Raw genomic sequence first — 11,555 nt, forward strand, 5'->3', positions numbered from 1 at the left:
AGTATAATGAAGCCGTTAACATCAACCTCTTTACTCAAAAGAAGTTACTAGATAGGACAAACCAGAGCATGTCAATCATGTAGCAAAGAAAGAACAACTTGGTGCATACCTGCAGTTCCCTCCATTCACACAGTACATCCATAAGAAAAAATAATAGAAAATGCCAGTGAGATAGATTTATTGGTATAAGTTTTACTTAATGCACCTAGCATGGTATGAACATCCATTGCCCACTTGCAAGGAAGAACCATTACTTGAGCCAACCTGAAAGCCACGTACAACGCATTTCTTATAGCAATAACCGTATTTTCTATTTGTATGATTGAACATTTTCCACCACGTAGGTTGGCAGTAGTGAAACGAACCATACATAATCATATTTTGTAAGACATCTTGTAGACCATACATTGTGTGCCTTGCCGAGTAAGATCATACACTAAGCAGTCGAATAAAGGAAAGCTCATTGTTCTTCCAGATCTTTTTGCAGAAGTTACTCAAGGATATGCACAAAGCTAAAATCTGGACGGTTATAAAGACTTCAAGACGCCCCCAATAGCTCCTTGATATCGTATCCTTGCAACTGAAGCAATAAAAGATCATATGTCAGTTACATAGGAAGAAGGGAACATGAATTAGCTGCCCCTGTTCATGTGCTATTCTGCATGTTAATCAACTCATAATTTCCTTAGCATTTTCATCCAGCAAATTACTGACACAAATGATAAGACGTACCTGAAGAAAGGTTAGCAGTAGTATAACTCCCGAGTTCCAAAATGCATGTATTGTAATAGGAGCTAGAAGATTGCGAGTTTGAGCATATGTAAACCCCAGTGCAACACCTGCGGAACATTTAGAAAATTTGTATCAACATAATGGTAAAACTGATAATTTGTCCTGAAGAAGACACCACTGACAGACTGTAGTCCTCAGACCAAATTTCACAAAATGTTGCATGTTGTGCTTGTTCTTTGTTTCATCGTAACAGCTTCGTCTGTCACATTTCTGTAGCCAGTTTTGGCTTCTTTCTTTAGAAGAGAAGACAACAATTATAACATACCACATAACGGTTACACCAGATGTAAACACAACAGCTGATATTGAATATTGTTCACATCAGGATAACTACCACCTAATCTGATCCCATAAGACTTGAGACTAACTGGGAACTAATTCAAGTCCTATACTACCTCTTTCCTAATTATCCTGAACTGCTGCCCCACCATCAATTTCCTGCTACCAGATAGACTGATATGGGGACTTTATCTCTAACATGAAGCTCCCCTAAATATGTGTGCACTGGACTCGCTACTGGTGGCAGGGTGCCATGCGCTGCTGGTTTGCCCCCAATATGGGGAAGTCCCAACAGCAGCATCCCATACAGCAACATGGACCATATGGCAAAGTTTGTCGGCAACTAAGGGCCTCTTTGATTCGCAGGGTTATAAAAACGCGGGAACAGGAAAAACATAGGATGGAATGTCATCTGATTTCAATCCTACAGGATTTTGGGTTGTTTGATTGCATCATTGAAAAAACAAAGGATTCTTTCAAAGAGGTTTGAGTGGATGCTAGAAATCCTATGGGAGGCAGTAGAAAGAAATCCTTAGGAAAAATTCCGATAGGATTCAATCCTATGAATCAAACAACTAACATAGGAAAAATTCCTAAGGATTCTAATCCCTAAAATTTCCTAAGAAAATACTTTGAATCAAAGGAGCCCTAAGTATGTTCATGCACAGATGGCAAAAATGGAATTCACTTGGTTTTCCACATTAGTTCTGAGTCTCCTAGAAAATTACCAAGTACAAACAGTTGTGGGAATTGATCAGGTGTCAAATGAGCGAAGGCAAATACAGCAGCACTGAGAATCACGCAGACTGGAGTAGGAAACCTGTACCAATAGCAAACTATTCAATACACCTACATGCAAAACTGCAGGCTCTAGAAAAATAAATACAATATCAACTTTTACCACTTAGTCAAGGACACCATTAGAAATCCTCGGAACACAGTCTCCTCCAGAATTGGTGCTAGAACTCCAGTTATTCCCACCAAATAGGCAGTGCTACCAATTTTAAAATTTGAAAAATAAATAAAGTTCTGATAGCCTGGTGTATAGACAGCCGGCAAGTAAAACAAAAAAGCTAGTGAGATGCTACCTGAGAGTTGATGAGCCAATTAGGGGCAGTAAAAGGACCAGTGAGTCCTTCTGCGATAACAAAGAGAGAGTCCAGAAATAGATCAGTAGTCATGTAGTAGTACCCACTACCCATTAAATGGGTTAACTGCAGTAGTTGTACAACATATAGGTATAAAAAAATTGAACATCCAAAATTATAAGGCATCTCAGAGAAATCAATTGCCAACCGAAAATAAGAGAATCTATGTTTCCAAATGTTTAACAACATAGCTCTCTATTCTGGCAAATGTATCTTTTGATTTGACAATAGTTTCGTACTAACTCCAAAGTATAGGACAGTCTTTCTTTTTTGACAGAGAACATATAGAACAGTCTCAGGTTATGAATATATTGAGTAAGTCTTGCATGAGTAAAAGTGATTACATAAAGATACGTCAAAAGATTGGCCATATGAAAACAAAACAGATTCTTAGGAAGAACTTTTACATTTGGCATATTCTGAACTGTCCAACAAAATGCTTTATTTACCATTTTACTTTTCAATGAACAAATCGGGGTGCAAATTAAAGGTGAATGGAGTCAGACTAGTGTAAGTCTATAAGGTGACAGAAGTGTAAGGAGCAACGGTTAATAGATGATGATGCACAAGAAAAGTCTGTCTGCTAAACGCATATGACAGAGCCTGACCTCTCTCTCTGGAGGTGCACCATTCAGATAGGTCATGGCAGCTCCAACTAAAGCAATGGAAATGACTGCACCAAAGAGGCCAATACCAGCCCACAGAAGCCAGCCATTTTGCAGCTTGAATGGTTCTTTGACATCTGAAAGGTCAAAATTACAATGTCAACTTACTTCAACAACAACAACAACAACAAAGCCTTTAGTCCCAAACACAGTGTCAACTTACTTCCTAACAAAAAATCACAAAAATAATCTTTGACCTTGACTAAAGTGTTAAAAGCAGCATTCATGAAAAAGAGGAACTCTTAAATTCATAGTTACAAGGAAACTCCAGTTGCAGTAAATAACCGACAGCACTTCTGACAGTTAAAAAAATTAGTCTACAGGAAAGAATGCACCACTCTCTTTGCACAAGATCAAATGAACTAAAAGTAAGCATATTAATAAGATAATGTCCTGACCGTAACGGAAGACATCATCAGGGAATGGTCGGAAGGTATTGGTGATGCTAAATATAACACCAAGCACAACAGCAGTCACGCTACTGCATAAGACAACAAAAATAAACAGAATTGAATATTTTGAAATGGGCAACATCCATCCTTTCGTATGTACACACTACCATAAAAAGTATCAAGCAAGAATAGATCCATACAGTTGTCCGAGGAACAGTATTTCTGCCTTCTCATCTATAGTTGCCCCCGCGGCTGAAAACCCTACGTATTGCAATATTGACTGCTCAACCAATCCTGTCAGAGCAAAGCTGTCTAAAGAACGCTCAGGATACTTTCTTAGGGTTAACATGCCAAACTGCAAATAGGCATCACCAACCACAACCAGCATCCATATACAAGATAGATACTTATTTGAAAATAACCATCCGGTGTGCAGGATAAGAGTACCTTACTCCACAGCCCACCATGCTGAGCACAACAGTTTGCCACTCCCACGGCACATCCCACCGGCGAAGGATGGGCCACTCGTTCGAATCCTGCTTACATCCAAATAACGCAACAGAGTCTGATTGTCAGCAGGACAAGATCAGAAAGGCAGGCATATTCACAGTCCAACTAGAGTTCAGTAAGTTTCCATGGCTAGATAATATCGTTGCACATAGATTGATGTTTCACCGATGCATCGGCCACATTTTTCTATTGATGCACTGGACGTGTTTCAAATTTCAACACTAGTTCTTCTGTTCTTTCAAGAAGCTAAATTCTGCACCAAGCAACAAGAAGCACTGCTGCTAGCCTCAGTAGGGTAGGGCATCAAGAAATGGAGCGGCGGCGCATCACCTTATCGGAAGGCGGGGGCGGGTTGTTGTAGGATAAGCACGCGAAGTCTCTGCCGCTCCTCGAGCTCCTGCTCCAGCGGCCGGTCTCCGGCGGCCGCAGCAACCGCTGCTGAGCTCCTGCTGCTGCTGAAGCTGCCAGGCGGCCGGTTCTTGGGGTGGGAAATGGCTTCCTGTGCTTTGAGAGGAGGAGGGATCTGCATGGGAGCGGCCGGAGGAGGACAAGAGAGAGCGGAGACGACGACGTGGAGGCCATCGGAAAGGGGGGCGCTTCTCACTCCTCTGCTCTCTCTGCTCGCTGGGGAAGGAAGCCTCACGGCGACACGGCCTCGTGGGGATAAGGTGAGGACCTTTCTGTAAATTGGATAAAACGCAAGTGCAAAGCCGGAAAACGTAGACGGGAGACCCCTTCGTTTATTTGCCGTATAACTCGGGGTCCATGTTGCAAAGTGCAATACGCCCGTTCTTTTACTGCGAGGCCTCCGCGCTCGTGGGCAACGGCGGCGGCGATGGCGACGTCGGCGAGCACGTCCGGCGAGTGGCTGAAGGGCGGCCTGCAGGAACTGAGGGGCCGCACGGGGAGCGCCCTGGAGCTCGACGACGGCCTCATCTCCGGCCTCGTCTCCTTCTGCGAACTCGCGCCTCCGCCCGACGCGGCCGATTACCTCGCGGTCCGTACCCCCGCCACACGCCCCTCCGTCACCGGAACGATAGCGTACAGCACATGATCCATGTCGCGTCGCGCTTGGCCTTCTGATTTGAGCTTGCTGCGCGTGTGCGCTTGGTTGGCGCGGCGGCCTGATCTGCATCCGGTTGGGGGGTTTCTCAGATTAGGGTTTGTGCGGTTTTTAGTAAATTTGGCTGACGTTAGGGTTGGTTTCATGTCAGATCAACCTTCAGAGCTTGAAGATAATTGTTAGTAGTTTTGATAGTCTGCTTGCTGCATTGTGCCACTGGCAGTTTGCTATTTCTGGTTGAGGGTTGTCTGTTGGTTTTAAACTGATGAATGATCAAAGCGTGTCATGTTAGACTTGTATGCGGCTAGTGGAGAACATGGTGCTTAACGAATCATATCATCATGAATCCCATTTTGTAACCTAATGTGTTGTGAGTATGTTTCAAGCATCTTATCTGTTCTATGTACTTAATATATGCATATGTGCATGTTCGCTGGCAGTGTAGAGCTTGAGATGTAGTTACATCTCTAAGGGAAACTTAGACTAGTGCATAGTTAGCCTGCCCTTGTCTTGCTGATCTGATCGACACATGTATTGTGGTGTATGATGAAAATGATTTGCTTTCTTGTGAACATGTACATTGACTATTGGTTTGGCAGTGCGTCTACATATCTTTTGCGGAGCATCTCGAATATAGTTGAAAGGATGACCTGGGCATATTCAGCCCAAATACCATCATCATCAAACTAATGTGTGCCCTTGACACCCGTGTCACTGTAGTGTTGCATTAACCTTTCTCAATTGAGCGTTGTGCATGGCTTTCTCAAATTTTATGTGTGGCCATTTTGTGTTATAAAGGAGCTCTAGTTCCATTTTTTAAATTCGTTTGGAATTGTACCTGTACATACTCCAGACTGCTTCTTCTGAGTGACACCACTGTTTATGAGCTTATCATGTTTTATATTATGCACACGCCATGAACGTGGAAACTACTGTTACTTAGGTGAAGTAAAATGTTGATCGTTCTATGTGTTCAATTCTGCAGAATATTGTTGGAGCAGAAGCTGCTCAGGACCTCATTCAGGAGTACTTGCAGAGGAGGGGCTACATTGATCCCTCAAAAGGAGCTGGAAGCTCGCAGTCGTCTAACCTTCAGCCTTATTTGAAGCCATCTGCTGATGCAGCAACTGCCCAAACAAAGAAACAGACACGTACACAAAAAGATCCAGCATCTTCTTCTAGTCAGAGTTCCAAGATTCAATCAGATGCTGCTGAGACCCATGCTGCCTCCAAGAGAGGTCCAAAAAAGAAGGGAGGAAAGGCCATCTCCCTTGCTGAGGCAGCAAAGGGTTCTATTGTCTTCAAGCAGGGGAAACCTTGTTCATGCCAAGCACGGCTGCACAATCTTGTTAGCAACTGCCTATCATGTGGAAAAATTGTGTGTGAACAAGAGGGCGAAGGACCATGTAGTTTCTGTGGCTCACTTGTCTTGATGGAAGGTAGTACATATGCGGGTTTAAGTGATGTTGGAGTTCCTCTTTCGGACACAGAAGTTGCAGCTGAAGCTTATGCAAAAAGGCTTGTTGACTATGACAGAAACTCTGCGGCAAGAACTAAAGTTTATGATGACCAAAGTGACTATTTTGAAATGGAAGGAAATAGTTGGCTCTCATCTAAGGTAATCAATGTTTGATTGTTTCTATTTCATTGTTCCATCCATCTCATCCCTTGTGGCTCACTCATATATATCCGCTCATTCTGATTCTTTCCCATTTGTTGATCCTCACTGTCCTTTACTTTAGTGATTAAGTCATACCGAAAGCTGTTTAGCCATTAACTGAAATTTGCATACAACACCTAGCCATAATGTGAAAAATTATGTTTACATTTATTCAATGTATTTTTCTTTAGTGCTCAGAATCAGCCCATTTCAGCAATCAACTCTAGAGTCATTTACTCCTAAAAATTATGCATATATCATCTATTTTTATGCGTATACATGATAAAAGATGTAATTTGATGGATTAGACAATGATATGATGTTGTGTGACTGTCTTTGAGGATATTGAAAAGCAAATTGTTCTAATTGGATGATATACACAAAGACATTTATCGCAGTTCTCTATTTTTCTCGCTTCAGGAAAAGACAAACCTAAAGAAGGTGCACGACGAAGCTCAGGATGCAGCTGAAAAACAAAAGGGGAAAGTGACGGTCACATTTGATTTGGTGGGCCGTAAGGTAGTAACTCGTTCCTGCAGGCTCGGTTCACAGTTTGGAAGCTTTCAATAAGAAAAGAAACATTTTGGTGCCGATATAATTTTGCAAGTATCTTCTGCAGGTAATTTTGAACAAGGATGAAGCCGCAGAGTCGGAATCTGACCAAGGGATCATGAGACCACTAGAACAGAAGCATCAGGTTCAACGCATACAGCCCAGTCCCTCGATCAGAGAGCAACCAGTCTTCGTTGAAACAGGACCTGTGAAGCCGAGAACTGACAGGGTAAAACAGAGCAAGAAACTCGGAAAGAATGGCTTGTGCCTGGAGGTAACCGGAAGGGTGCAGCATGATGACAAGGATCCCCAGAGCTTTCTTGGTGGCAAGATGAAGAAGGGTGATCATCTCGCGTACAGTTCCTTCGGTCAAGTTCGTGAAGGCGATGACTATGAGTGCTCCCTTGATTTTGATTGAGTGGTAGCTGCGAATTTTGATGCGCTCGAGTGCCTTCACATTGTACTTAATTATCCCATTTCATACGGGTTGGATTGGGATCAGATCATTCAACTAAAGTTGTCAGGCTGGGTAGGCTTTGTGGGGTCTTGAACCTTATAAAGCAGAAGGTCAAGCACTGAGGTTAAAAAAATTATGACCCTAAATCCAAGTATTTTATCAGTAATGTTGCCTTGTTCTGCCCAAAGTATGTTCTGGATCGGCGAACTCTGTAGTGCTATCTGTACAATCTTGCACTTCAAAACGGCATTTGGAAAACAGCAACTACGCCATGTCTTTCTTGAATTTCACTGGATAATTTACAGGCAAGCTCGTGCATTGTCTACCCTTTATTTTGAGAACTGCCCATCAGACATTTTATTTGTTCGAGCGGATCACATCTGATTGAACAGGCTCAATTAGAAACTCAGGGATTACATTGAAAGCACACTGATTAACATCTAAGGAAAAGGAGTGTAGCACAAAGGTGAGCCGCCACATTGGCCTTCCTATACAAGTGTACACAAGTTTGAATCCCTGAAAACTCGAGACATAAGACCGCATCTCTCTGAAAACTTGCCATCCGACGCACCTGTCATCGCCTTGCATCCACAAGTTACAAAGGTTTTGACAATCAAACTCAATTATTACATGAGATAACGATTTGTCTATAGTTAGTCACATAGCATCACGGTAAGCCAATAACTCTGATATAAAAGGATTATCTGTATAAACGCATGGTTGTGTCTGTCACCGACGAGTATTTCGAAGGTTCTAAAAAGATGTGCGATCATGACGCAGAACTGGCAAAAAGTTGTCGAGGACGCCATGATGAAAGAAGATGAAAAGACTCTGTTCAGGTTCCTTCAGGTCAACATGACCAGTGGTCTGATGCTTCATTGGCCCATGTGATGAACCCTGATTGAATGGCAGACTAGGATATGTATGTAGAATCCAGTATGAACTTATGTGTTGACGGTAGGTGTTATGCAGTAATGAACTTTGTAGTATCAACTTTTGGGTCTAACTGTATATGAAGATCATCCACCTTGTATTTTGTGACCTACTTGGCATGTAAATGTACATATATGTGGCCTGTAGTGTAACCATCCGTACTAGCTTGGCAATCAATACTGCGATTTTGCTATTTTTTATTCACTACAGTAAGGGCTACGATACACTCAGCTCATTTCACACCAGAATATAAAATATGCTATTCTGAGACTCTAAATCAAATTTTCAATCCAACATTTATATTTGGACTAGAATTTTGCCCAACATTTGATATATGGTCGTAAAAATATGACTATAATGTCAAAATGGTGTTTCTTCTTTTAGTAGAATTTCGAAAAGATGCAATTTCCTGAAAAGCAAATTTAACCCTTTTTCATATGGATTGCATGTTAGTTTCATATTTTGACCATAATTTCATCAAAATTACGAATTTTGCACGTAAAAAAGGATAAAATTTATGAAAATCAGCATGCTATTTTCAAATCTAAAAAATAAGGGTTCTGTTTTGATCGAAATGCTAAAATTTCAGCGCAAAAATATTATATATTATTTAAAATGAACATGCTTATTTCTGATTTGAAAACCAACATTTTTCAAGAAAGCATGATTTCAAAATATCACCCATTTTTTCATATTTCGAAAATGAAGTTTCTATTTTAACCTGCATGCTATTTACAGTTCTCGAAAACGAGGGTTCTATTTTGACCAAAACACTTAAATTTCAGCGCAAAAAAATTATATATTGTTTAAAATGAACATGCTTATTTCATATTTCAAAACCAACAATTTTCAAGATAGCATGATTTCAAAATAGCACCCATTTTTCATGTTTCAAAAATGAGATTCCTATTTTGACAAGTATTTGATCAAAAATATTAATTTGGGCGTAAGATAATAATTATTTTTAAAGAAAATTAATACGCTATTTTTAATTTTAGAAAATAAGGTTTCTATTTTGAAATTTTGAAAACCAACGCTAAATTTCATGTTTCAAAATGAGAATTTAACTTTATTTTGACAACAAGTATGAAATTTGACTATAATTTAATCAAAATTCAAAAAAACTGCATGACAATGATAAAATTACGGAAAACCTACATCACTAAAAATGCATTATTTTATGGTTTCCACATTTCAATCCGTCGATGTGTTCATAATTCCTATCGAGGCTTCGATTTTGACCGGTCCATTTCAAATTTCAAAATGAGACCTCTAAGCTGATTAGAACTTCACAAAATAGTGCGAGTCCATCAAATATAGCAACAACGCAAATTACAGTGTCACAGGTCAAATAGCATCTAAAACAAGGTGGAGCACCGCATGAAAAATCGTCATCATTTTGTTCTCGCTCTTACATCTCAGAATTTGTATCCTTCTCCACCTTAACGTCTTGTGTTGACTTCACATTCTTTTCCTCCAAGAATCAACATTTGTTAATAGGATACAAAAGAAGAGTTGAATATGTACATTACACATGAACACGAAAACACTAACTTCACTAATTTTCGCTCCGCAGCAGCAGACGCCAACTTCACTACTTTTATTCCCACAACTTTTGCTACAACATTCCTAGCAGGTCATTCTCTTCACCCCACATTTTATATGTTCTTCTTTACTGCCCTTTCTAGAGCCTTTTCTGGAACGGTTCAGAAACATCAGACATGTAAAGGCAGACACTAACTTCGCTGATTTTCTTTGCACACCCTTTGTTGGAATATTTCTAGCAGACACTTCCTTGTCCTCTGGTTTCCCCTTCCTCCCAGATTTCACCTTTCCAGCACACCCCCGTTTCCAAATAGATGAATAGACTACCAACAAAGTAAACATGTTTAACTACACATCACAATGCTAAATACTCACTTTTTTGGTTTTGCACAATATTCTTCTGCATCCTCCAATATGGTCTCTTCTTGCCCCTCGCCACCTTACCATATTTTACATTTTGAATCTTTCTCTTCTTCTGCATCCTCCAATGGTCCATCTTCTTGATCTGAATCTTTCTCTTTTCTCTTCCTTTTCCTAGTGCCTTTAGCTTTCCTGGCAAAATTGAAGAAAATATTTTAACACTCTTCAGGGGAAGAAACTACACTATAAGCACGAATGGAAATGAACAAAGAGGTAAACATGTACACGAACTTCATGAGCTTTTTTTTTTGCCTCTCAACCTCCGACGCTCAGATTACGTCCTCTTGTTGGATTCTTCGGTAGTTGGTCTCCCTTTTGGAACTATTGGGATTGGGTTTTCGACTTCATCGGCACAACATTCACGAGCAGAAAAGAAGTAGGCCGGCAAAGGAACAAACGATTTCTGACCATGATCCAATCAGTTTTTTCTTCGTCAACCAATATAATCTTGAGGAACTCCATCACGTCTTCTGTCACTTCTGTCTGTGATCTTTTAGCAGTGGTTGTTTAAAGCTTCACTACTGTCACTTCTGTCTGTGATCTTTTAGCAGTGGTTGTTTAAAGCTTCACTAGCCTTGTTACACAGTTCTGGTACTTATTCATGTGCTCATACCATACATGCGTATCCGCGCAGTCCTCGAAGAACGAAACACTGGCTTGATATCCATTGTCCATCTTGCCTTCATAGAGATTATTGGATATATGTGCACACCAAGATGATACAGAACGAAAAATATATGTGCGCATGGATAATCCTCGCTTTCCATCTTTCCACATTTACAAGGTTCTGCAAATGGTGGTGACCTTGTTCCTATGGTATTCTTTCATGTTGGTCAAAAGGAGTAAGCATGGCTTCATGGGCGCAAGCCAAAAGACATTGCCCCGCTCATTTACAAAGCGTCAAAGAGAAATAATTGGAAGGTTCGGGAGGCCCTCTCACACAATGCATGGATCCTCAAGATCAAACCGCCCACCATCATCTTCACGGAGCACATCACGCAGTTCTTCACTCTTTGGGCGCTTTTGCATGAGGTCCAACTTGATGATCTCACCGAGGATGACATTGTGTGGCATCCGCATACAAGGCACAATTCTTAGGGATGGTTCTTACACCCTTGGACAAAATGGTTTGGAAGGCT

At 40.9% G+C, this 11,555-nt stretch overlaps 2 protein-coding genes across 2 annotated transcripts; one reads left to right on the top strand and one right to left on the bottom strand.

Moving 5' to 3' along the window:
• Positions 1 to 254: 254 nt before the first annotated feature.
• On the bottom strand, positions 255 to 4,431 carry LOC119301739 (membrane-embedded CAAX protease MroQ-like). Its single transcript, XM_037578721.1, has 10 exons — positions 4,117 to 4,431; positions 3,724 to 3,812; positions 3,477 to 3,584; positions 3,283 to 3,365; positions 2,828 to 2,961; positions 2,160 to 2,209; positions 1,973 to 2,065; positions 1,800 to 1,891; positions 733 to 839; positions 255 to 580 (listed from the first exon to the last, which is right to left on the bottom strand). Exons 1-10 carry the CDS (start codon positions 4,366 to 4,368, stop codon positions 539 to 541), a joined length of 1,050 nt encoding a protein of 349 aa, XP_037434618.1. The 5' UTR covers positions 4,369 to 4,431; the 3' UTR covers positions 255 to 538.
• Positions 4,432 to 4,550: 119 nt separating this feature from the next.
• LOC119301737 (activating signal cointegrator 1-like) lies at positions 4,551 to 7,697 on the top strand. The gene is made up of 4 exons (XM_037578719.1): positions 4,551 to 4,783; positions 5,835 to 6,467; positions 6,930 to 7,028; positions 7,129 to 7,697. The coding sequence occupies exons 1-4, from the start codon at positions 4,622 to 4,624 to the stop codon at positions 7,477 to 7,479; spliced, it is 1,245 nt and encodes a 414-aa protein (XP_037434616.1). The 5' UTR covers positions 4,551 to 4,621; the 3' UTR covers positions 7,480 to 7,697.
• Positions 7,698 to 11,555: the final 3,858 nt, after the last annotated feature.

Source organism: Triticum dicoccoides, chromosome 5A (genome assembly GCF_002162155.2).
Source record: "Triticum dicoccoides isolate Atlit2015 ecotype Zavitan chromosome 5A, WEW_v2.0, whole genome shotgun sequence".
NCBI classification, from domain to species: Eukaryota; Viridiplantae; Streptophyta; class Magnoliopsida; order Poales; family Poaceae; genus Triticum; species Triticum dicoccoides.